The sequence below is a fragment of the Melospiza melodia genome, chromosome 2, assembly GCF_035770615.1.
Source record: "Melospiza melodia melodia isolate bMelMel2 chromosome 2, bMelMel2.pri, whole genome shotgun sequence".
Classification (NCBI taxonomy): Eukaryota; Metazoa; Chordata; class Aves; order Passeriformes; family Passerellidae; genus Melospiza; species Melospiza melodia.
In genome coordinates this window covers 1,200,359-1,226,949 of record NC_086195.1, presented here as the reverse complement: position 1 = coordinate 1,226,949, position 26,591 = coordinate 1,200,359, and the positions used below count along the sequence as shown (strand labels likewise).

The 26,591-nt window shown below is 54.1% G+C and overlaps 1 protein-coding gene across 1 annotated transcript; it reads left to right on the top strand.

Moving 5' to 3' along the window:
- Positions 1 to 8,951: 8,951 nt before the first annotated feature.
- Positions 8,952 to 12,473, top strand: ATP5PO (ATP synthase peripheral stalk subunit OSCP). The gene is made up of 7 exons (XM_063180388.1): positions 8,952 to 9,035; positions 9,190 to 9,240; positions 9,784 to 9,894; positions 10,388 to 10,517; positions 10,631 to 10,743; positions 11,906 to 11,992; positions 12,292 to 12,473. The coding sequence occupies exons 1-7, from the start codon at positions 9,006 to 9,008 to the stop codon at positions 12,403 to 12,405; spliced, it is 636 nt and encodes a 211-aa protein (XP_063036458.1). The 5' UTR covers positions 8,952 to 9,005; the 3' UTR covers positions 12,406 to 12,473.
- Positions 12,474 to 26,591: the final 14,118 nt, after the last annotated feature.

The following is a 26,591-nucleotide window of genomic DNA, read 5'->3' as shown; positions in this document are numbered from 1 at the left end:
AGAGGGAGAAACTGCCCAGGTTTGGGGATCCCAAAGTGCCCAGGTTTAGGGATTTCAAACTGCCCAGGTTTAGGGATTCCAAACTGCCCAGGTTTAGGGATTCCAAACTGCCCAGGTTTGGGGATCCCAAAGTGCCCAGGTTTGGGGATCCCAAAGTGCTCAGGTTTGGGGATCCCAAAGTGCCCAGGTTTGGGGATCCCAAAGTGCCCAGGTTTAGGAATCCCAAAGTGCCCAGGTTTGGGGATCCCAAAGTGCCCAGGTTTAGGGATCCCAAAGTGCCCAGGTTTGGGGATTCCTGGGTGAAGGTGTGGCACAGCTTTGGGATCTGCAGGGAAACGGGGGGACTGCAATGAGAGCGAGTTTGGCCTCACTGGAGTCACTGTGGCACAGCCTGGGGGCTCCCAAAAAGCAGCACCACGGAAAAGAGGGAGAAATGTTCTGAGGAGAGATTTTTAAGTGCCTTATTACATTTTTATTTCAATGTTCACCTCCCAGCTGTTTGAAACTGGTGCAGGACACAAAGAGGGGCAGCCAAGAGCCCGAGCAAGACCAGAGGGGCTCCTGTCCCATGAGAAGGCCATGAGTGTCCCAGGGGAGGCCTGCTCGGATTGTCACCCCAGCCACTCCTGTGGCACTGTCAGGGCTGTGGGCACAGGGGGAACAGGGCTCTGCTGGAGCTCCAGGGGCACAGTCCTGTCCTGAAGGACACAAAGGATCCTGAATTCCCCCAGCCAGGCACAGGCTTGGCTTTCATCCCTCCATAAACACAGCAGTGGAAACTGGCAGGTGAGGGAGCTGGAGCCCGTTCAGGCCTGTACAATTCCACTGGTGTCACGGGCACTGCAGCAGGGACAAAGCCCGGGCAGTATTTTTAACCTGGCCATTTCCTGCCATGCCCTTCATTCAGCAGATCCCTATGCCAGGGCATGGCTGCAGTCATGTGGATCTGCCCGGTGTGACTGCTCATGTCCTCAGAGTTAAACACATCCACGAGGATTGGGGCTGAAACGGCATCCCAGGGGAAGGAGAAGGGATGGGAGGGTGGGAATTCCTGAGCAATGTGGGAGGGGAGCTGCCCACCTGGACATGGGGAAGATTTCTGCCTGTTTCCCCTTCTCAGCCTGACAGTTCCTCTGAGGAACTGAGGAGGAATTCCTCCTCAATTCAGATTCTTTAGGGCAGCAGTTTAAGGTCTGCCTGCTGTGAAGGGGAGGAGAACAAAACACCCAAAATGTTCCAAAAGGATATTAAAAAAGAATTAACAAAGCAGCTTGTTATGCAAATGCCCTTTGGGGACTGCAATCCCTGTCTGTGACTTTCCCAGCCTTGCCCTGATTCCCTCGGGGTCTTCACAGGACACCTCAGCAGAGGTGATGTTCTGCACTGCTGGGGCTTCCCTTTTCTGCCATTCCTCAAAAATCCTGGCTTCCAAACACCAGGAATTGTGATCTCTGAGCCCTGCCAGCAATCCCAGGATCACCAAGGTGGGAAAAGCCCCCCAGGACCACCCAGTGCCACCCCAGCCCCACCAGCATCACCCCAATCCCTGTCCCCAGGGCCACATCCAGACTGCTCTGGGACAATTCAGTGACTCCAAACCTCCCTGGGCAGCTCAGCCCAAGGCCTGACCACTCTGAGAGTGACAAAAATGTCCCAGAGCTCTACAGAAACCTGAACAGAGACTCTCAAATGTTCCCATCTCACAGAGATCACAGCCAGGAAAAGATCCACCAAGGAATTTGGGTGAGGATTTTTTGTTCAGTTTCACAGGAACTGTTTTAAAAACCCCTCTTTGCCCAAGCCCTGCTTTCAGACCTTCCCAAAAGCCCGAGGTGGAGTTGTAACCACAAATCCTGACCCAGCAGGGTTGTGCCACCAACGTGTGACCCCAGCCAGGGCGACTCCCACAGGTTCCTCCCTGCCCCAGAAATCCCCCAGATCTGCAGATCCCGTGGTCTGAGCAGGCAGTGAGAGCAGCTCTGCTCTAATGAATCCACAGAGAAGACGCTCACACACGTTGTGAACAAGAGTCAGAAGACCTCCTGAATTGATTTGTCACTGCTGTGGTGTAAAAACTCCTAAAAATACCTCTGCCTGTGATTAGTCTTTAGTTTCTCGTGCTCACCCATGGGAGGGGAAACACCACCTTTGTTTTTTCAAGACCCACATCCACCAAACTTCCCCTTACTCGTACAAAGCCTTTTTAAAATTCACTCCAAGAGCAGCCGGCTCCGTTTTGTCCCAACTTTCTGTTTCAGGTTTATGGATTTGCCACTCAAACAGGCAAATCCATGAAATTCATTTCACAGGACATTGACCAAAGGGAATGTGGAATAATGTTCCCTGGCTTTTGACATATGATCAAGTGCAAGTTTGCCACGAGGAAAGAGGACAAACAACAGCCTTGAAATGGGTGAACCCCTCCACAAAACCCACGGTGAATGCACAAATAAAGTTATTTTATTAGTGTTGGCTTCCCTCTTGTGGCAATGAACAAACTGGAGCCCTAATATCTAACCAGGCCTGGTGCTCCTCCTCTGCTTTATTTCCTCCAGAGCCACTTGCACATTTCCATCATTTGAGTGGCATTTGTGAATTTACAACGATTTTTTCCCCCCCACAGTGAGTGTGAGAAGGTACCACTGCTATTAATAAACTGTGTTTCATCAACAGAATTGAGAGCTATTTATAAAGGATGCTGGTATCTTGCTTTTTTTGCAGATGGGGGAACTGAGGTGTGGAATAATTAGAAGCCAATCAGCAGGTCCAAAGCAGAGCTGAAAATAGATCCCAAATCTCCTGAGCCTCAGGGCCACGTTCTGCCAGGGTGAGAGATGGTGACATGCAGCTCCTGGTACCACCTACCCCGTGCCTGTTCTCCTCAGAGTTTCCCAAAACTGTTCTTTTTACCTTTGATATTTCACAGCCAACCTCATAGAACAAATTAATAAATGGAATCATCTCTAAGAAAATCCAGGTGGACCCACATCACCTTTCCTAGTTAAAGATTTGCAGTCAGTGTTTACTCCCCCAACCAGCTCGCCCTTAAATTAATTTTTTTTCAGGTGTCCTGCAGCATCTTAAAAGAATTTAGATTATTTTGTAAAGTCTACAGGCACTTGGTTATGGTTTTCTCCCCCTCTTACAACAGTTACTTGGAAAATAACTGCAACCACCACGAGCTGCCCCGGAAGCATCACAGGCACAACAAAATAATAATGATTAATCTTTTTCCTGTTAAAAGACACTAAGCTGACATCCCCCAGGAGGGCAGGAAAATGTGGTTTGAGGTGCTCGATTTTGCAGCTTTTGGAGGAGCGCTGTGTGCTGCTGAGGGCAGAGAGTTCAGTCACCCACCTCGAGTGACACCGGCCCTGCCTGGAATTCCCCTGACCAATTTTTGTGCGTTTTCAATCATTCTTTCCGGTTTGGAGGGCAGGAAAAAAAAAAATTTTCAAAGGTTTTCTGACCCTGCCAGTGAGTAAAAAAACTCTTTCTTAATGGGGAAATGAGTCAGGCCGTGCCTGGGCAGGGGATTTTGGAGGGTGGGCACCGGCTCCATCCCCTGGGAGCTCCTGGTTTACCTGCCCAAGGGGAGCTGCTTGTGGACCAGAGGTGTGGAAAGCACTGACCTGGGCTGGAGCCCTTGGGAAAGAGGGACAAACCCCAACAAAGCCCCTGCAAGCCCTCCTGCAGCTGCAGGAACCAGCCCGTGGTTGTGATGGGGGTGAGTTCAGTCCTGCCCTTTTGGGGCCAGCTTCTCTGGGATGAACTGGAGCACCCGGAGAGCAAAACGCCCCCAGTGCTGGTGAACACCAAAGGGTTTTCCCAGAGGAGCTGCTCAGGAGGTGGTTTCCAGCTCCAGCTCCAGCTCCAGCTCCAGCCTGGCTCCTCGGGGACTCCAGGTGCCCAGTCCAGGTGCAATCACTGAACAGCAGGTGGGGAGCAGCAGAGCTCAGGTTTCAGGTGAGGCGGGCGGGGAAGCTCTCGGTGTTTCCAGCGCTGCTCCAAACTGGGCTCAGCAGTTTAATCATCACAGGGCGTTTTGGGTTCCTTGCCAGGGTGAGCCCAGCGGGCTTTGTGGCACTGTGAGGACCCCAGGTGTGTTGTTAAAAACCTCCTTTCTCCACCTCTCTGTGCCATCAGCTGCTGGTGGAGCTGGGCAAGCCTTGCTGCAGATTTCAGGGCACCTCCTGAGGCAGAGCCCCGAGGGAAGCACCGCCCCAGCACCGGCGTGGCCTGAGAACTGTCCCCTTCCTTCTGGAGGGTTCTCAGTGAAAGGAAGATAACTCACACTTTGCATGGTTTCAGTGGTGCTCTGACTCAGCAGGAGACAGAAAAAGATGTTTTTTCTATCCCCACATGACTAAAAGGAGCACTTTAAGGTCACAACCCCACAAGCACTAAAGGGGAGCCCACAAGGGAATGTTCTTCCAGGTGTTTCTCCCACCTTGCAGATGTTCAAGTGCTCATTAAGTGACCAGACTGAAACCAGGGACACAGGGAAATGGCAAAGGGGCAATATTTATTTAGCATATAATATTTAATTGTTTGCAGGAGGAAAAAATCCTCCTAAACCCTCCCATCTATGAAAATGGAGGAGTCCATTATTGTGACAGATATAAAAACAAGGACTGGTTTTATCCAGGCTTAAGTTTTCCTTCCAGTGGAAGGCATCAAGGTACAAACTCTTTATGATCTGGAGGATGCTATTTGTCCAAAATTAACCTGTGAAAGGTGCTCCAATTTTAATTCTTGAAAGCATTATCAGATGTTGACCCAATCCCCAGATCAGTAAAGTGCCCTCAGCACTCAGTGACTTCCCTGGCCTCAAAAAACCAGATTTTCTGTCTATTAAAATGCTGCAAGACCACAGAGTGCTCTGGAATAACAATAAAATAATTTGGGATATGAAACCATGCTAGAAATAAATCCATTTGAAAATTCAGTGCAGGCATATTATTAAAAAAAATAAAATTATCGAAGAAAAACAAGTCTTTTTCTACATTTTAGACATGCTTTTCTCAGTATTGAAAGCACAGTGAAAGCACAGCTCAAACCTGTCCTTGTGCCTTGGAGTGTCACCCCGGGATGCAGCCAGGGACACAGGAGGGAATTAAACCCTGACAGCCAAAATAATTCGGGTTGGAGCCGCTGCCTGATTCCCGCAGGGATGCTGAGCCGCGTTTTCTAAAGAGCCTCGCTGGAAATGTCCTGGAACGATCTCGGCGCTCGGGATGTGCAGCGAGAGCGGCACCTAGTGCTGGGATCCTGCAGAGTGCCCGCAGCCAGGCAGCCACACACATCCATCCATCCATCATCCATCCATCCATCCATCCATCCATCCATCCATCCATCCATCCATCCATCCATCCATCCATCCATCCATCATCCATCCATCCATCCATCATCCATCCATCCATCATCCATCCATCCATCCATCCATCCATCCATCCATCCATCCCTCATCCATCCATCCATCCATCATCCATCCATCCATCCATCCATCCATCCATCCATCCATCCCTCATCCATCCATCCATCCATCATCCATCCATCCATCCATCCATCCATCCATCCATCCATCCATCATCCATCCATCCATCCATCCATCCATCCATCCATCCATCATCCATCCATCCATCATCCATCCATCCATCCATCCATCATCCATCCATCCATCCATCATCCATCCATCATCCATCCATCCATCATCCATCCATCATCCATCCATCCATCCATCCATCCATCCATCCATCCATCCATCATCCATCCATCCATCCATCATCCATCCATCCATCATCCATCCATCCATCCATCATCCATCCATCATCCATCCATCCATCATCCATCCATCCATCCATCATCCATCCATCATCCATCCATCCATCCATCATCCATCCATCCATCATCCATCCATCCATCCATCCATCCATCCATCCATCCATCCATCATCCATCCATCCATCATCCATCCATCCATCCATCCATCATCCATCCATCATCCATCCATCCATCCATCCATCCATCCATCCATCCATCCATCCATCCATCCATCCATCATCCATCCATCCATCATCCATCCATCATCCATCCATCCATCCATCCATCATCCATCCGTCCATCATCCATCCATCCATCCATCCATCCATCCATCCATCCATCCATCCATCCATCCATCCATCATCCATCCATCATCCATCCATCATCCATCCATCCATCCATCCATCCATCATCCATCCATCCATCATCCATCATCCATCCATCATCCATCCATCATCCATCCATCCATCCATCCATCCATCCATCCATCCATCCATCCATCCATCATCCATCCATCTATCCATCCATCCATCATCTATCCATCATCCATCCATCATCCATCCATCCATCCATCCATCATCCATCCATCCATCCATCCATCCATCCATCCATCCATCCATCCATCATCCATCCATCCATCCATCCATCATCCATCCATCCATCATCCATCATCCATCCATCATCCATCCATCATCCGTCCATCCATCCATCCATCCATCCATCCATCCATCCATCCATCATCCATCCATCTATCCATCCATCCATCATCTATCCATCATCCATCCATCATCCATCCATCCATCCATCCATCCATCCATCCATCCATCCATCCATCCATCCATCCATCCATCCATCCATCCATCATCCATCCATCCATCCATCCATCCATCATCCATCCATCCATCATCCATCATCCATCCATCCATCCATCATCCATCCATCCATCATCCATCCATCCATCATCCATCCATCCATCCATCCATCCATCCATCCATCATCCATCCATCCATCATCCATCCATCCATCCATCCATCCATCCATCATCCATCCATCCATCATCCATCATCCATCATCTATCCATCCATCTATCATCCATCCATCCATCCATCCATCCATCCATCATCCATCCATCCATCCATCCATCTATCATCCATCTATCATCCCTCCATCCATCCATCCATCCATCCATCCATCCATCCATCCATCCATCCATCATCCATCCATCATCCATCCATCCATCCATCCATCCATCCATCCATCCATCATCCATCCATCCATCCATCCATCCATCCGTCCATCCATCCATCCATCATCCATCCGTCCATCCATCCATCCATCCATCCATCATCCATCATCCATCCATCATCCATCATCCATCATCTATCCATCCATCTATCATCCATCCATCCATCCATCCATCCATCCATCCATCCATCCATCCATCATCTATCCATCCATCTATCATCCATCTATCATCCCTCCATCCCTCCATCCATCCATCCATCCATCCATCCATCCATCCATCATCCATCCATCCATCATCCATCCGTCCATCCATCCATCCATCATCCATCCGTCCATTCATCCATCCATCCATCATCCCTCCCTCCATCCATCCATCCGTCCATCCATCCATCCATCCATCCATCCATCCATCATCCATCCATCATCCATCCGTCCGTCCATCCATCCATCATCCATCCGTCCATCCATCCATCCATCCATCCATCCATCCATCCATCCATCCATCCCTCCATCCATCATCCCTCCATCATCCATCATCCATCCATCCATCCATCCATCCATCATCCATCCATCCATCCATCCATCCATCCATCCATCCATCCATCCATCCATCCATCCATCCATCCATCCATCCATCATGGAGATCCATGGAGGAGATTAAATGAGATTAAATCCTCCTGCAGCCCCCGGAGGAGCCCACATCAGAGCAGGGGATGCAGAAAAGGTGTGATCCCATGGGAAGTCCAGCCTGGAGCAGCTCCTGGCAGGGATCTGAGCCCCTGTGGGGAGAGGAGCCCCCCTGGAGCAGGTTTGGTGGGAGGATTTGGGATCCCATGGGAAAAGGGACCCACACTGGGGCAGGTCCTGCAGGAATGACCCCATGGATAAAGGAACCACAAGGGACAGTTCCCACAGGAATGACCCCATGGATAAAGGACCCACACTGGGGCAATTCCTGCAGGAATGACCCTGTGGATAAAGGAACCACTTGGGGCAGGAATGACCCCATGGATAAAGGACCCACATGGGACAGTTCCTGCAGGAATGACCCCATGGATAAAGGACCCACATGGGACAGTTCCTGCAGGAATGACCCCATGGATAAAGGACCCACATGGAGCAGTTCCTGCAGGAATGACCCCATGGATAAAGGACCCACATGGAGCAGTTCCTGCAGGAATGACCCCATGGATAAAGGACCCACATGGAGCAGTTCCTGCAGGAATGACCCCATGGATAAAGGACCCACACTGGGGCAGTTCCTGCTGGAATGACCCCATGGATACAGGACCCACACAGGTACAGCCTGATCCTGAAGAACTGATCCTGTGGGAAGTACTTGGGCTACAGAAGTCCATGGAGGACACCAGGGCTCAGGGACACTGAGGGCATGGGGCCACCGTGGGGACAGGGACACCAGGGAGATAGGGACACTGACCGTGACACTGAGGGCTCAGGGACACTGGGGGCAAAGGGACACCATGGGCACAGGGACAATGACAGTGACATTGTGGGCACAGGGATGCTGTGGGCACAGGAACACCGGGTACACAGGCACACCACAAGGACACTTGTGGCACAGGGACACCAGAGGGACACAGGGACACCACAGGAACCCCACAGGGACACTGGGGACACAGGGACACCACAGGGACACTGGGGGCACAAGGACAGTGGTGGCACAGGGACATGTGTGTCCTGTCACAGGGATACAGGGACCCCACAGGGACACCGGTGGCACAGGGACACCGCAGGGACCCCAGCTGGGCGCGGGGGCTGCGCTCCCCCAGGCAGGGGGCGCGCAGCCCGATGGCGCCGCCGCGTGGAACTACAGCTCCCAGCGTGCTCCGCGGCAGCAGAGGCCCTAATGGCGCTGGGGTGGGCGTGGCTCCGGAGCGCCTGCGCAGTGCGCGGTGACCCTGGGGGCAGCCGGGAAAGATGGCGGCGGCAGCGGGGCTCGTCTTGAAGGTGAAACTGGGGGGCGGCGGGGCCTGGGCGGCTCTCGGGGGGAGCAGCGGCGTCTGCCGCCCTCCAGCCCTGCGCGGGGCCTCGGACGTTCCCCTACCTCCCGATCCTCGAGGGCCGCGCCGACCCCGCCATTCTCCCCCTTATTCCCCCCCAGGTGCGGCAGCTGAGCACGACGGCGGCGAGACCGGCGACCAAGCTGGTCAAGGTGAGGGGGCAGGGGCGGTGTCAGAGGGAAAGGGTAGGGAGGGCTCCAGGCTGGTGAAAATGAGGGGGCAGGGGTGTACTGAAGGGGCCGGGAGGGGTCTCCAAGCTGGTGAAGATGAGGGGCAGGGGTGTTCTGAAGGGGGCCCCAAGCTGGTGAAAATGAGGGGCAAGGGTGTTCTTAAGGGAGCCCCAAGCTGGTGAAAATGAGGGGCAGGGGTGTCCTGAAGGGGTCTCCAAGCTGGTGAGGATGAGGGGACAGGGGTGTCCTGAAGGGGTCTCCAAGCTGGTGAGGATGAAGGGACAGGGGTGTCCTGCAGGGCCTCGGAGGGGTCTCCAGGGTGGTTGATGTGAGGAGTGGAGGTCATGAGGAGATCCAGGGGATCCCAGGGGTGGTCAAGGAGGGTGTCCAGGCGGGTTTGGGGTGGCTCAGGGCGGGTGGCCGAGATGGTCATGGTGAGGGGAGGGTGCAGGGGGCTCCCGGCTGGCCAGGGGCAGGGGTCTCTGCCCGGGTCCCCCTGCTCAGCGCCCGCCCGTGTTCCTGCAGCCGCCCATCCAGGTGTACGGGCTGGAGGGGCGCTATGCCACCGCCCTCTACTCGGCTGCCAGCAAGCAGAAGAAGCTGGAGCAGGTGGAGAAGGAGCTGACCCGGGTGTGGGTAAGGCGTTCCCAGCCAGGGGTGGGAGTGGGGAGGGTTCCCTGCTGCTCCCCAGTAGGGAGGGGGCTGAGCTCCCATGACCTGTGAGACTGCCATCCTGCTGCCACCTGCACTGCCTGCTTGTGGCCCTGGTGTTTAAATGGGATATTGGGAAGGAGTTGTTCCCTGGGAGGGTGGGCAGGCCCTGGCACAGGGTGCTCAGAGAAGCTGTGGCTGCTCCTCCCCTGGAAGTGTCCAAGGACAGGTTGGAAGGGGCTTGGAGCAATCTGGGATAGTGGAAGGTGTCCGTGTCCATTCGATCTTTAAGGTCCCTTCCAACCCAAACCATTCCCTGATTCTCTGGCTGGAGCTGCCATTTCACTTCCCATCAGCTCCAGAGCCCCTTTGTTCTCATTCCAGGAGTGCCCCTGTTGCCTGCCTTGGCTGCTCCAGGTGGGCCTTGTGAGAGCAGGAAAACCCCTGGCATTTGTCACATCTCTGTGTATCCCCTCAGAGCCTCCTGAAGGACCCCAAGCTGTCCAGTGTGGTGATGAACCCTCACACCAAGAGCTCCGTGAAACAAAAAGCCGTGAACGAAGCCCTGGCAAGAGAGAAGATGACCCCAATCACCGTCAACCTGATGAGTGAGTGACCTCTGGGCTTCAGGAGGGCATCCCAGCAGTGCCATCTGCTGGAATGGATACTGGGATGTGCCTCTGGAGGTGCTTGAAGGCCTCGGTGTGTGGCTGTTTTGCAGATCTGCTGGCTGAGAACGGGCGCCTGCGCTACACCCCGGGCATCGTCTCAGCCTTCGGGAAGATCATGAGCGCCGTGCGAGGGGAGGTGGTGTGCACGGTCACCACGGCCCAGGTGGGCTGGGAGCAAACACAGGCAGTGGGAGCAAACACAGGCAGTGGCAGTGTGGGGGTCTCAGCTGTTGGTTTCTCCGTTTCTGGATTGAAGGCACTTGGGACAGTAATTCACGTTCACACTCAGGTGTTTATTATCTGTTATCAGTAAAATAGTCTCACTACTGTGAGTTCTGCAGCTTTTCATTAGAAGGCACAAAATGGCCAACAATCTCTTGTTACAAGGTCTTTTAGGACTGAACTATCCAATTAAGAACTGACACCTGGATTATTTTCCCTTTTAACCCAATAACTGATCCCAAAGAGCTGCAATGGGGACTTTTCTGCCCAATTACAAAATGCCACCCAAACCCATGGAGAAGGAGGAAGAAGAAGCATGAAGAACAAACCCAGGACAACACCCTGTGCCCCCCCTCTTGCTGCCATCCACAACAGACTAAAAACCCCAAAACCTCAATTTCTCACCAAGTGATGCACCTACACTGCTCTCTATAATCTCTTCCACACTTTTGTGGATTCCAGTCTATGTTGAAGTCTGGGAAACTTTTTCCATAGATGAGGGTCAGAGTGAGTGCTGCCCTGGGGGTCAGGGCACCCCAGAGCAGACACAGAAATATTCCTGGTGCCCTGGGTTTCCACAGGGAGGAAAGATAGGGAATGACAGGAAAGACAAACCTCTCCCAGTTAAGGCTGCACTCTGTGATTGAAGTACTTGCTGTGAGAGCAGTGAGGACGTGTCTCACCTCTGCCAAGCTGAACAAATTGCTGCAAAGAGAGGGCTGATACCCAGCAGTTCCTGGTCCAAAATGGAAGCTCTTCATCCCACTGCAGCTCAACAGCTCACGGTTTTCCTTCCTGTGTGTGAACCCAGGGGCTGACAGAAGTCAGGCTGGTAGAGCTGCCTGTAGAGCTGCCCCTGTTCTTCCAAACAGGAAAATATTTCATGAAATCAGAAAGGCACAAAGTGGTTGTTGTTCCTGTGCTGCCCTTGGTTATCCGTGTTCCACAATGCTGCATTCCTGGTGGAAGTGTGTCATGAAGAAGAAAATTTATATAATTTATATCATTTGAGTATATATTATTATTATGTAATTTATTATCATTATATCATTTGAGTATTTTTAAGTCCTTCATTTTCCTGCTCTTCTGTTCTTTTGTTTCAGCCCTTGGATGAGGCTAACCTCAGTGAACTGAAAAGTGCTCTGAATGGGTTCTTGGCCAAAGGAGAGGTGTTGAAACTGGAGACTAAGGTCTGGATTCTTGACTTACAAATAAGTGTCACTAAGTTCACGCTAAGGGCCTGATTTTTATGAAAACAAAAAGTTTTGTTGAGTCCAGTTGCTTTGTTACATAGTTCCGTGCTTCTTATAGACATGATGATGTTTTAATTTCTAAAATGTTCACTTTGGAATGCAATGACAGCAAAATCATGTCAAAAAAGGCTCTTTGAAAAGCTTTTTTTTTTTTTGTTTCTTTACTACTATAACACTTGTGTCCTATGGTAACAAACTACTGCTAATCAACTTTCTGTTTAATGTTCCTTCCTCAGACTGACCCAGCAATCCTTGGTGGCATGATTGTCAATATTGGGGAGAAGTACGTGGACATGTCAACAAGGTCCAAGATCCAGAAACTCACCAAAATAATGAGAGAGACTGTCTAGAGAGCTGTTCTGGTGGTTCCCAGGGAAACCTGTCACATGGAAACAATAAAATTCTTCCTTCTCATGGAGATGGTGCCCAGTGTTTTGGTTGGGGAAGCACAGCCCTGAGGGAGGAAGATGCTGAAGCCGCCCTGAGTTTCTGTAGCTGTGGCTGAAGATTCGTGGCAGGGCTTGAAATAGGGCTCACGCTGGGGAAGGTTGTTGGAAAGGACATGGAAAGAGCACTGGGGGAGCTGATGAATGGGGGCAGTGCTGTGGAGGGACTGCCAGGCTCCCCAGAAACCTCTGGGGGTTGGTCTGGACTGCCAAGACAGAGGGAAAGGGATACCCAGAGCCCCTGAGGGCGGCAGCAATGGCGGCGTGGCTCCCTCAGCGCCCGGCCCCGGCGCCGGCGGGCGGGGAGCCCTGGGCAGCGCCCTGCGGGCAGCAGGGAGCGAGCCCCGGCCCGGCCTCTGTGCCCGTGGCGCCGCAGAGGCCAGGGCAGAGCTGCAGGAGTCGGAGCCTCAGGCAGTGCCCCGAGGCAGCTGCAGCAGCCGGGCCCGGCCTTGTGGCAGCGCAGGAGGCTCTCGTGGTGCCGCTTCTCCGGCCCGGCCGGGTGCCTGTGCATGGCCCCGGCCTTGCGCGCTGCCCCTGCCCCGCTCGGCTTCCCGTGCCCGGCAAAGGCGCCCAGGCCGCGCTCGGTGCCCCCGGCTGTCGCTGCTGAAGGCAGGGCCGAGCCCCGGTGCCCGGCAGAGCCCTGAGGGACACCCCTGCTGCCCGGGCTCCCGCGGCTCCTGGAGCCGCTGCCCACGAGTGCCCGGCCCGTCCGTGCGGCCAATTCCTGGTGCCCTGGGCAGCGCAGGCGGCAAAGCCAGGGCTCTGCACTGTGGGGCTGGGGCTGTGCTGGGGCAGCGTGGCCAAAGCCTCTCAGGGCTCTGGGCACAGCAGGGGCCAAAGGCCACAAGTGCGGGGCTGCTCCAGCCACTTCCTGGCTGCTGCACTGATGTTGGGCTGCCCCGGGTGGCCCTTGGTGACACAGGCACACGGTGTCGGGGCCCTTTGTGATGTGGGACGTGGTGGTGGCCAGAGAGCCTTGTGACATCAGGGAGCCCCGGCCTGGCTGAGGGTGTCTAAGGGGCGCAGAGCCCTGCGGTGCCCGGTCGCAGGAGAGCCGCTCTCTGTGCAGGAAGCAGCTCCCTGTGTCTGTCTGCGCTGGACGCCCACAGCGACAGAGGCCGACAGCGACAGACGAGGACAGCGAGGAGGACAAAGGCAACTCCAACTCCCGGTCGCCAGCCCCTTGCCCAGCTGGCTGGAGGCCCCCAGCAGGCAGTGGTCGGGGGCAGTGGGCAGGTCAGTGCTGCCCCTGTCACAGACTGAGGAGGAGGAGAGGCCCTTTGCCCAAGTGGACTGCGAGCTTTCCCAGTGGGAGGCTCTGCAAGAGATGGACCCAAGACAAGTGCTGAGAGTCCAAGAAATGTCCCAGCAGAGATCCAGGAGCTGCCAAGAGCTGTACCAATGCCAGGTATGTGTGAGAGCTGGGGAAGTTTCCCAGTGCAGAGGTGCAACACACCAAGAGCTCTAGGAAGGGAAAGAATCTGTCCCAGTCCGGGAGCTGTAGCAGTGGGGAGAGTCCTCAGTGAGATGGACCAAGAGGAGTGCGAGGGGGAAGAATGTGTCACAACCCAAGAGATATCCCAGTGGGAGATAGACATGAGAGGGTAGCAAAAGTTGGGATGGGGAGAAGACAAAATATCCCACGAGCTGTTCCTGCAGAGAGATGTTAGTGTCCCAGAGGATTCCTACTGGGACAATGTCCAAGAGCTTTCTTTGGGTAAAGGTGAGAGGTACCAAGACCTCTGACCATGAAGACAAGATGTGCACTGTCACATGTCCCAGTGGGAAGACAGGAGAGAGCTGGAATTGTCCCAGGTGAGAGCCAGCAGTGACAAGGAGCTGTGCCAAGGAGCAGATGCTGCAGCCCCAGAGCTGCCCTGGTGGGACGATGGCAGTGAGGGAAAGCTGTCCCTGTGGGAGGGAGATGTGAGCAGGCAGGAGCTGTCCCAGTGGGAGGGAGATGTGAGCAGGCAGGAGCTGTCCCGGTGGAGAAATGCCATCAGCTCTGAGATGTGGGACAGGTCCTTGCTCGCAGTGAGTGAGGAGGAGCCTGAGCCTTGTCCCGCAGGGGGCCCAGCTGTGGCAGCCCCGTGGGCACAGAGGTGGCAGCAGAGGCAGTGCCTGCCCCAACCAGCGCCTCTCCTTCCCTACAGAGCCCCACGGAGGCCGAGCCGGCAGCTGCTGCCCCAGCGGGAGCTGCTGAGCAGGAGGAGCCCCTCGAGCTTCTCCTGTCCCAAGGGGAAGATTTGGGAGACCAAGAGCTGCTGCCGGGGGAGGATGATGTGAGCTCCTGTTCTGAGGAGGAGCCTGTGGGCTCATGGAAGGACGAGGAGGGCTCCCAGCTGTGTCCTTCATCCTGCGATGAGGAGCTGTCCCAGGTAGAAGATGCCATGGAGCTCTCTCCAGGTGAGAGCATCACTGAGCCAGAGCTGTCCAAAGAGGAAGAGGCAATCGAGGACATCCCAGAGGGCAGCACAAGTGATCAGGAGCTGTCCTCTGTGGAAGAGGAGGACATCAAGGTCATTCCAGAGGACAGCGTGAGTGACCAGGAACATTCCGAAGTGGAAGCGGTCATCGAGGTTCTTCCAGGGGACAACACGAGTGATGAGGAGCTGTCCTCATTGGAAGAGGACATAGAGGACATTCCAGAGGACAGCATGAGTGACCAGGAGCTGTCCTCTGTGGAAGAGGACATCGAGGCCATTCCACAGGACAGCACCAGTGACCAGGAGCTGTCCTCAGTGGAAGAGGACATTGAGGACGCTCCAGAGGACAGCACAAGTGACCAGGAGCTGTCCTCAGTTCAGGAGGACATTGAGGACACTCCAGATGACAGCACCAGTGACCAGGAGCTGTCCTCAGTGGAGGAGGACATTGAGGACGCTCCAGAGGACAGCATGAGTGACAAGGAGCTGTCCTCAGTGCAGGAGGACCTCGAGGATATTCCAGAGGACAGCACCAGTGACCAGGAGCTGTCCTCAGTGAAGGAGGACATCAAGGTCTCTCCAGGGGACAGAACATGTGAGGAGAAGCTGTCCCCTCTGGAAGAGAACATCGTGGTGGTTTCAGGGCACAACCCGACTGATGAGGAGCTGCCCAAAGTGGAAGAGGCCATCGAGCTTGGTCCAGAGGACAGCACAGCTCTTGCCCCAGAGGGGCCCCACTCTGCCAGCCCCGTGGTCACAGAGGAGGCAGCAGGGGCAGCCCCTGCCCTGCCCAGCTCCTCTCCTGCCCTGGGCCGTCCCACAGAGGCCGAGCCGGCAGCTGCTGCCTGGTGCGGAGCTGCTGAGGAGGCGGCAGCGGGGCCAGTGCTGGCAGTGCCCCAGAGGATGAACGACTCCAATGAGGAAATGAAATTTTGGCAGTTTTTGGATGACCTGGAGCCTTTCCTCATTGGAGACCCAAAGCTGTCCCAGGAGGTGTGTGACTGTGAACGATGCATGGAGGAAGATCTGCCCCACACCAAGAACGGCACTGGGACCAAGCCCTTGGCGCCGGAGGAGGATGAGTGTGACGAGGTGAGCGTCATGGAGCTGCCCCCAGAAGAGGATAAAGACCAGAAATGGAAAGTTTTTGGGGCAGACGGGCTCCCAGTGCCTTTCCCTCAGGAGGCCTGGGCTGAGGGCCCGGCACAGGAGCCGTGCAGCCAAGGGCCGGCGCCTGCCCCGCACAGCTCCCCCGGGCCCTGCCCTGCCCCGCTGGGATTCCCGGCCCCCGGGGAGCAGCCGCAGTGGGCAGGGGCACAGTCAGAGCTGGCACAGGAAGGCAGCCAGGAGACCTTGCATTGGGACAGTGACTGGGACGCCTCCAGTGAGGACGAGGAAAAGGAAATAGAGTCAGAGCTGTCCCAAGGGACAGACTCTTCTCTGGAAGAAGTGGCCCAGCTGGAGGATGATGTGAGCTCCAGCTCTTGGGACTTCTTGGGAGCCAGTGTGGGCCCAGTGAAGGAGGAGGAGAGCCAGGCTTGTCCCGCAGAGGGGCCCCGCTGTGGCAGCCCCGTGGGCACAGAGGAGGCAGCAGGGGCAGCCCCTGCCCTGCCCAGCTCCTCTCCTGCCCCGGGCCGTGCCACGGAGGCCCAGCCGGCAGCCGCTGCCCGGGGCGGAGCTGCTGAGGAGGCGGCAGCGGGGGCGGCGCCTGCCCCGCACAGCCCCCCCGGGCCCTGCCCTGCCCCGCTGGGATTCCCGGCCCCCGGGGAGCAGCCGCAGTGGGCAGGGGCAGGGTCAGAGCTGGCAGGGTCAGAGCTGTCCCTGGAAGGCAGCCAGGAGACCTCGGCTTGGGACAGCGAGCCCTGCCCTGAGTGGGACATCTACAGTGTGGGTTGGGAAGAGGAGTGGGCAGGGGCCGGGTCAGAGCTGGCGGGGCCACGGCTGTTCCTGGAGGGCAGCCAGGAGACATCGCCTTTTTCCAGTGAGCCCTGCAGTGAGAGGGACGCCTACAGCGAGAGAGAGGAGGAGGAAGGTGAAGTGAAGTCCCTGCCGTCACTGCTCTGGGCAGACTCTTCTCTGGAAGAGGTGTCCCAGCTGGCAGCCCCTGCCCTGGCCAGCGCCTCTCCTGCCCCGGGCCGTGCCACAGAGGCCGAGCCGGCAGCTGCTGCCTGGTGTGGAGCTGCTCAGGAGGTGTTGCCTGGTGTGGCCAAGGCCAGGAAATGTCCCTCCCGCTTCAGGCGGGCGCTGCGGGGGCTGTTCCGCTGTCCCTGCCTCAGGCCACGGCCCGAGGAGTGAAACAAGGAAGAATAAGAAATGATGAAGAAAAAGGAGAAGATGATGAAGACAAAGATGAAGGTGATGAGGAAGAAGTTGAAGACAAAGAAGACAAAGAAGATGAAGAAGATAATGAAGTGAAGATGAAGATGATGATGGAGACAAGACCAGGAAGGTCAAGTAGAAAAAGATTATGAAGAAGAAGATGACCGTCTCGGTTTTGAGACATATTGAAAGGAAGATGCTCCCAAATGAAATGTCTCCTCTCGAAGCTTTCAGCAATTGCCCTCCACAATCAGATAATGAATAGCAAGAGAGGAAAGTGGCAACTTCCAAACACAACAGTTTATTCCAACAGGATGCTCACAGAACTCTCTCCCCTGGCCCACACAGACACAGGAACAAAGACCCAAAATTCCTGGAGAACGGGCAAATGTTGGAGCAATTCCCCTTCCCAGCTTGGGGTGCGAGATGGCAGCGGCTTTCCCACTGAGGGCAGTGGAGCTGCCCCGAGGAGTTCCATGCAGCAGCAGGCACAGCCCTGGCGGCTCTCTGGGCTCCTGGACCTCCTGTCCAGGGCAGCCAAAGCAGCCGGGCCGGAGTCTCTGGCTGTGCTTTCTGTGCCCGCCGGGGCTCCTTGATGCTTGGGGCCGGAACGGGACGGCCCCGCTGCCGCCGGTGCCGCTGCTCTGGTGTGGGAGCAGCAGCTGTTGGGTTCAGCTGGAGGGGCTGAAAGATTGCTGCTGCAGCTCCTCCAAGGCAGGCAAGGGAAAAGCTTTTGCATGGGCCGGCAAAGCCAAGCAAGCCAAGCAAAACTGCAGCAGGCAGAGCCAGGAACAGCTGGGCAGTGAGGCTTGGAAAATGGGCAGCCAAAGAGCCCAAAGCTCCCCCCTTGCCCGCCCCACACACACCCGGCCCCGGCCTGGAAGGTGCAGCAACCATTTCTGGGGCACAAAGCAGAGGCTCCTGGAACGGACTCTCAGCACAAACCACTGCAAGACAACGGCAAAGACAAAGAAGATGAAGAAAATGAAGAAGACGACAACAAAGAGCAAGAAGACCAAGAGGAAGAAGACAAGATGGAGAAGGCTTATTTAAGGATCCATAGAAGAAGAATAGGCATAAGAAGTTAGAAATACTTAGAAGAAGAAGAGTACTAGGAATAGGAATAAGAATTTAAAAATATGTAGAAGAAGAAGAAAAGAAGAATAGGAATAGGAATTGGAATAGGAATAGGAAAAGAATTTAAAAATACATAGAAGTAGCTGAGAAAAAGAAGAGTAGTAAGAAAGAGTAGTGCAAAGATTAAGAATAACATTAAGAAGGATAAGAAAAGAAAAATGAAGACAAAATTGAATGAATGAATAAAACTAGAAAATAATTCCTTTATATTTCATATTGTATATTTATATTATGGTCTATGATATGAAAAAATTCATAGACCATATGCTGTAATTACAATTCATTACAATGTCCCAACACTGTTCTCATTCTTGAAGAATTTGTGCGTTTTGTAATAAAGTTTCTGAAAAGGCACAAGAGCAGAGTGCCCAGGTTTCATTTCTGTCTCTCAGCGGTGCCGATGCATTTTCCCAGGCAGTGGCACGGAGTCCCCTGTGAGCAGGGAGCGCTCAGCCCCAGCGCAGCGGGAGAGCTGCCGGCCGGGCGGGCAGGGCAGGGCTGGCGCTGCTCTCTGCAGGCCAACTGAAGGCGCCCGTTGGGGCCGGCTGAGAGCGAGCTGTGCTGGGAGAGAGCCCTTGGCAGCGGGGCTGTGCAGCCGCCAGAGCGGAGCCAGCACAGCCCCGCGGGGACGCTGCCCGTGGCCCGGCAGCCCGGCTGCCTCAGAAGGGCAGCGCCGGTTGGGCCTGGGCCAGGAGCAAGGGCTGCTGCTGGCCGGGCTTGCTGTGCCTGAGAAGGTGCTGCAAAGGCTCTTCTCCCCATTTTCCCTTCTAGTTTGCACCCAGAACATGCAGCAGAAGGAACTTGCCGCTGAGCCTGTGGCTGAAGCCTTGCCCCCTCTGCTCCCCTGTCCCTGCCCAGGGCCTGCTCAGCAGAAAGCAGCTGTGGAGTCACTTCTGGAGTCCGTACAACTCCTACAGGACAAAGCGCTTGGGGCTGGCAGGGACCTTACAGCTCATGGAGTTCCAGCTGATTATCTCCTGCTCTGTGCCTCCTCTCTCTGACAGGAGTTTCCTCTTTCTTTCCCTCATTCTACCTCATGCTTCTTGTGCAGTCAAAGACTTGCTGATGAATTAAATCCCTCTGTTGTGTTCCTGTGGTCCCATTTGCCCCTTAATTGGGGCAGAGCCATCTCCCCGTCATCACATGGTGACACGTGGGCAGGGACACCTTCCACTATCCCAGGCGGCTCCAAGCCTCATCCCCATTTTGTTGTTTTAGGAGAACTTTCACAGAGTCCCAGGATCACAGCTCCAGGGCCGGGAGCTCCTGCTCAGCCCCTTCAGCAGCTCCATGTGGGACAGCAGGGCCGGGTCCTGCCCAGCCCCGGGTGGCGCCACTGCTGTCCCGGTGAAGCCGCGCTCGGAGCGGCCCCGCGGCGCTGCCGGGCCCTGCTCTGTCCCTGGGCTCGGGGCCGTGTCCCTGCAGGGCTCTGCTCTGTCCCTGGGCTCGGGGCCGTGTCCCTGCAGCCCTGCCGGGCCCTGCTCTGTCCCTGGGCTCGGGACCGTTTCCCTGCAGGGCCCTGCTCTGTCCCTGGGCTCGGGGCCGTTTCCCTGCAGGGCCCTGCTCTGTCCCTGGGCTCGGGGCCGTGTCCCTGCAGGGCCCTGCTCTGCCCCTGGGGTCGGGGCCGTGTCCCTGCCGGGCCCTGCTCTGTCCCTGGGCTCGGGGCCGTGTCCCTGCAGGGCTCTGCTCTGTCCCTGGGCTCGGGGCCGTGTCCCTGCAGCCCTGCCGGGCCCTGCTCTGTCCCTGGGCTCGGGACCGTTTCCCTGCAGGGCCCTGCTCTGTCCCTGGGCTCGGGGCCGTTTCCCTGCAGGGCCCTGCTCTGTCCCTGGGCTCGGGGCCGTGTCCCTGCAGGGCCCTGCTCTGCCCCTGGGGTCGGGGCCGTGTCCCTGCCGGGCCCTGCTCTGTCCCTGGGCTCGGGGCCGTGTCCCTGCAGCCCTGCAGGGCCCTGCTCTGTCCCTGGGCTCAGGGCCGTGTCCCCGCAGGGCCCTGCTCTGTCCCTGGGCTCGGGGCCGTGTCCCTGCAGCCCAGTTTGATGCACTTAACAAATTCATGTGGCAGATACCGGTGTAAGGCCTCCCTCCAGATGACCACAAAAAGGACAGGAAGCCAACGTACACCTGAAAAGATGATAAAATTGCTGATCTAAGCTGACTGATATTTTCTGATTGGGACTAACTAAACATATTAGAAATGTTATGAGTAAAAAAGTAGCCCATTTTTTAAAAAGGTTGCAGAGTTCACAGGTTGAGCTAGTTGCTGCCAGGGTGGAGTTCTAACTGTTTGTTGTTGTAATCACCTGTCCTTTTCATTAACTACCTGTTGGTGATGGTTAAGAATTCCCCCTTTTGTCGAGTGGCACCCTGCTGCTTCCTGGAGGATGGCACCCAGACAGTGAAGAGGAGGGCACATCAGAGCCAGCATGCAAAGGGAGAAGCCCCTCACAAAACCTAGCCAAAAACCCCTAAAAACAACGAGCCAACACAGAATTGACGGATCAAAGTGATGTCTAGATGTGAGGGACAGAATCCAGTGTCCGCTAAGACCCTTTTTACCCCTCACTCTAAACTGAAAGATGAGGTCCTTCCTGGACAGAGGACCTCAAATGTCAAACCAAAAAACTGAGAATCTCCTGATGCTCTCCTGAGGATGGAAGCCCCAGATCTGCCTGCAAACCAGCGGACACAGCTGCACTCCTCATCCTCTTCCGTGCCATTCCTGGAAGCAGCGGCGCTGAGTGCAGACGTGTCGGTTCTCCAGAAGATAATTTTAATAAAGGCATTGTCCTGGTTTAGGACAAATTAGGGGAAATCTCCAAAAGGGAGCCCCCCCAAAAAAAGGAGAAAGATCTGAAAGATCTGCCGCCCTATTAATATCAGGAAAATGATTTGTAGAGCTAAAATCAGTTGATGTACTTCACTGAACGTGTAAGTGGTGTGTGCAGTGAGTAGAGCAGTGCCTCCCTGGCTATGGCTACCCAGTGCTGCTTGCTTCCTTTCTTGACAAGAAAAGATATAACAATGAAATTGGGTTTAGCTATGGAAATTTCTCTCATGCTCCGTGATTGTGTGGCCCGTCCGGGTGGAGCGGGGCTGGTGGGAGCCGCGCTCCCCTCAGAGCCCCTGAGGGCGGCAGCAATGGCGGCGCCGCTCCCTCAGCACCCGGCCCCGGCCCCGACGGGCGGGGAGCCCTGGGCAGCGCCCTGCGGGCAGCAGGGAGCGAGCCCCGGCCCGGCCTCTGTGCCCGTGGCGCCGCAGAGGCCAGGGCAGAGCTGCAGGAGTCGGGGCCTCAGGCAGTGCCCCGAGGCAGCTGCAGCAGCCGGGCCCCGGCCTTGTGGCAGCGCAGGAGGCTCTCGTGGTGCCGCTTCTCCGGCCCGGCCGGGTGCCTGTGCATGGCCTCGGCCTTGCGCGCTGCCCCTGCCCCGCTCGGCTTCCCGTGCCCGGCAAAGGCGCCCAGGCCGCGCTCGGTGCCCCCGGCTGTCGCTGCTGAAGGCAGGGCCGAGCCCCGGTGCCCGGCAGAGCCCTGAGGGACACCCCTGCTGCCCGGGCTCCCGCGGCTCCTGGAGCCGCTGCCCACGAGTGCCCGGCCCGTCCGTGCGGCCAGTTCCTGGTGCCCTGGGCAGCGCAGGCGGCAAAGCCAGGGCTCTGCACTGTGGGGCTGGGGCTGTGCTGGGGCAGCGTGGCCAAAGCCTCTCAGGGCTCTGGGCACAGCAGGGGCCAAAGGCCACAAGTGCGGGGCTGCTCCAGCCACTTCCCGGCTGCTGCACGGATGACTGATGACTGGGCCCAGGGAGGAGGAAAAGTTTACTTATAAGGACAAATAGGGGAGAAGTTACATAACTTAGGTGACTGACAAACTGGGGGAGCAGGGGTAACCATGGAAATATAACTGACAAAGGGCTTGTGGCGGGAACACTGGGGAGGACAGAACCATTTTACATAAAGCAGGGGGGAACAATACATAAAATGGGGGAGCAAAACAAGAAACTTAAGAACACACTGCAACACTCCTGTGCTGCCCCAGGGCAGGGCCTTGGTCCGGCATTAGGGTTTCTTTCTTCTGGGATCACTCTCACAGAATCCCCAAATCCCTGGGGCTGGCACAGCCCTGCCAGCCCATGCAGTGCCAGCTGTGCCCCATGGGCACCTTGTCCCCAGCCTAGAGCACTCAGTGCCACCTCCAGGGCACACCTGCAGGGATGGGCACTGCAAAGCTCCCTGGGCAGCCCCTGCCAAGGCCTGAGCTCCCTTTCCATGGGCAAATTGCTGCTGCTGTCCCAGCTGAGCCTGCCCTGGCCCAGCCTGAGGCCGCTCCCTCTGCTCCTGTCCCTGTTCCCTGGCAGCAGAGCCCGACCCCCCGGCTGTGCCCTCCTGGCAGGGCGTACAGAAGGATTGTTCCTTTCTTAGGCCCACTCCTGCTCCTCTCTGCTTTCCCAAACCAAATAAGAATCACTGAAGGATGAGAAATCTCTCATGAGTATTTGTTACTGGATGCTCTGCATTTCCTCTGCCCACAGGGACGGCCAAGTGTCCCTCTCCTGCCTTGCCCAAAATCCAACAGCAGAGAGTCCCCAGGCCAGCGTTCTCTCTGGGGGAGCAGCAGGAGGGAAGTTTGAGCACTTGTACAGCCCTGACAGAAGGGAAGGCAGGAATTCTCCTTTCTTTCTGTCTTTTCCACACCAAAGGAGACTCCTGCATGGGAATAGGAACTGTTCATGGTGGAGCTGCCCTGCAGGGCTCCAGCCCAGAGGAAAGGCCTGGGGGACATCAGGTGTGGTCCCACCTGCAGGCTGACACTTCAAAGCTGTGCCAAGAGGGGAAAATGGGAGAGAAAACAGATGATCCAGAAGCACACTTGATCTGTCTCCTCTCACTGCACTTGGAGGAGGTTGTGGATCAGTGATGCAGGGCAAGCCTAGGAAATCAGGAGGAGCTCTGATTTTCCTCCTGGTGCGCTGCCATGCAGCCTGGGAAAGGAGAGGGGCTTTTGTGCCCAGCTGAAGCGTGGCAGTCCTACGGGAGCTGCACAGCCATTCTGCAGCCTTGGAGCCAGCTGTTGGTTTTTCCCTGCTGTTGCTGAGTTTTGCTTCAATGTTTCCAAAATAAAGAAGATCACAGGAAATAAATTTAAAAGTTCAAAAAGACAAGAACAAGTGACAAAAACTTTTCAGATTTTCTAGCACAGTTTTTTTGTCTGCCTCTCTGAGATCCTTCCCCTGGCAGGGGATATAAAGTTGTTCTGGCATGGGATCTGAGTGCCGAGCTCAGCTTTGTGACACATTGTAGGTGGGTTTTTTCCTCCAGGGCTGAATCCTATTTCCATGGTCAGACAGGCTGTGGGAGGAGCTGTTTGTGACCTTAACCAAGGAAGATGGAGAGAGAGAGGAGGGTCCACAGTGCTGAAGGTGTGGGGAGGGCTTGAAGGGTGGGAGGCACCAAGGGGATGCTGCTGGGGATCCTCCAGTGAGGGTGGAGGATCAAGGGCTGCTGCAGGTCTGGCTGCCTCTTCTACTTCTTATCCTTGGCTTTAGGGGATCGGAAATCATTTGGAGCTGAAGCAGGAACTGCAGGAAGATCCTTCTGGAGGACTCCTTTGTGCGGGCAAACAGCAGGGTCTGACGCGGTAAGGGAAATAATTCCACGGAGATGTCGCTCTCCACAGCCTTCCTCCCAGCACCAGGAGTCCTTGCAGCTCCCTTTTCCTCCACAGCTCTGTCCCTCTCTCCAGCCTGGACCAACTCACTCACCAAATTTCCTCTCTTCCAGCATGCTTTTGCTTGGCTTTGCAAATAACATCCTTAGTGTCCTCGCTGGGAGGTGGAATGGGAAAGTGAATTTCTCCCAAAGGACTGGAGGCACTGCTTGCTTCCATTCTTCCCAGTTCAGAATTTTAATTCATTCTGCTTTAGAAACTTCATGGAATTGTGAGATTATTGGTGGGGTGGGGGATGGGTGGGGGTGTGGAATTGCTTTTAAAACCACTTTCCTTTTCATTGCTAACTGCTGTACCATTCTGGAGCCTGGCAGAGAACGTGTGTGCCCTTGTTAGAGACAGAGCAGTTGTAAATCATCTTCACATTCACAGCCATTTCCAGGGATTATTTCTCAGGCAGTGACAAAAGGAAGGACAAAACCTGGCAGTCTGGATTGTTACCCAACAAAAAGGCTGAGAAAAATCTTGTGCAAGGAAATAAGTCCTGGTAGAACATGAAGGATGTGCTCTGTGTTTGCACACCTAGAGCACAACAGCTGAAATTTAAAAGCAAACAACCCCAAAAAGTCTGCAGTTCCCAGGGCTGGGCTCTGAGAATTCCTGACTTTGTACTTGGGCAATTCCAGAAGGATGAAATACAGAGAGTTAAATTGGATTTTGTAGTGAGCTAAAATGGTGTGATCCTGTCTCAGGAGCTCCGTGTACAATTCTTGGTGTATCCCAGCTCCATGAACATCTTGCCTGGAATATTCTCCCTCAGTGTCCCCACTTAGCTCCCATTTGCCTTTGGAAGCTGCTGAATGAATTAAACCCAGGGGTTGTGATTCCTTGTGAGAAGGCAGCAGCACTTGCTGCAGTCTGTGGTCTCTTTAATTTATGATCCCTCTCCTGGTTAAGGACTGGTTTCTCCATCAGCACCCCCTTAAAGGTCACGTTCTGGGGTGCATTTTTCTCCCTGACATTTGTCCACATGCAGCACATAGGGAGAAATTAAGTTTGACATAGGGAGAAATTAAGTTTGCAGATGTGACCTATGATAACATTTCTGAAATAAATCCAGACTAATCTGCCACGAAATATTGCTGAGGAATACATTTGCTTGAAATGTCAGTGTGCCAGTGAGATGAACAATTGTCTTTTATTGAATGTGCTGCTCTGCTGAAGTGTCCTCCAAGCAATTGTCCATGGATAAAATCTGTCCTGAAATCTGCCTTTGCCATTTACTGTTGAGCATGATTGCACTCTTAAAAGCTTCTAGACCAATCACAGCATTCAGACTGAAACATGTTTATTAAATATGAAAAGGAGATTAATTTTTGCATATCTATTTTTATATGGTTATTCATTATATATTCATTGCTTAGTTCTGTCTTATATATTTTAATTTGTTTATTAGATACAGATTTCTTTATTTTTTGTTTAGAAATAAACACACATAATGTATAAAACGTATATATATACACATATATGTATATGTAATATCTACAAGTATAAAAATATAATATATATATAATATGTATATAAACATATTATATATATATATACATATATATATAAAAATACATTTTTAGACCATTTGTATCACACTTTTAGCCTTGTCCTGTGCAGTTGTGCAAAGGACCTGATGAGACCTACTCGAGGCACGATTATTTCCTATCTGTGGGTGCTTAAGAGATGAAATTTTCACTCTGCTGGAACAAGTGGGGACAATTCCCAGTGCATTTGTTGTCCATATTTGAACCAGATGTGACCAATGTGTCCATCCAGTGGCACTGCTGGCACAGCCACCGTGTCCCACAGCCTACAAGCCCCTTTGTGCCCTAAACTGGGTGAATGTCACCCAAAAGCTCTGGCAGTGGGATGGAATCCCTGTGCTGTTGGCCGAGGGCAGGGGTGCTGCTGTGTGACAGGGACGGAAAGAAAGACTCCAGTCCTCAGGTGGATCAGAAGGCTCTGTTTAATGAAAGCAGCAGGTCTTTTTATATAGGTATATAAAGTAGCAGGTCTTTTGACTTGCTAAGGTGTATTGTATTTGTGGGGTGCCCCAATGAAGGAAGGAATGATGAATCTGACTCCATGTTCTCAGAAGGCTAATTTATTATTTTATGATACTATATTATATTAAAGAATACTGTACTAAAACTATACTAAAGAATACAGAAAGGATACTTACAGAAGGCTAAGAAGATAATAATGAAAACTCGTGACTCTCTCCAGAGTCCTGACACAGCTTGGCCCTGATTGGCCAAATAATTCACACCAGAATCCAATGAAACAATCACCTGTGGGTAAACAATCCCCAAACACATTCCAAAGGAGCAAACACAGGAGAAGCAAATCAGATAATTATTGTTTGCCTTTTTCTCTGAGGCTTCTCAGCTTCCCAGGTGAAAAATCCTGGGCAATGGGATTTTTCAGGGAATGTGAATCTCACACTATTGGTGACTATGAATAACACACTGTGGAGGACCATAATTATAAACAATGGTTACAGAAAGA

Bases quoted from the DNA above. Each gene is read 5' to 3' on its own strand.
- ATP5PO (XM_063180388.1), top strand. From the start codon at position 9,006: ATGGCGGCGGCAGCGGGGCTCGTCTTGAAG. The intron at 9,036-9,189 runs GTGAAACTGGGG...ATTCCCCCCCAG, and splicing joins CAGCGGGGCTCGTCTTGAAG to GTGCGGCAGCTGAGCACGAC. The intron at 10,518-10,630 runs GTGAGTGACCTC...GCTGTTTTGCAG, and splicing joins AATCACCGTCAACCTGATGA to ATCTGCTGGCTGAGAACGGG.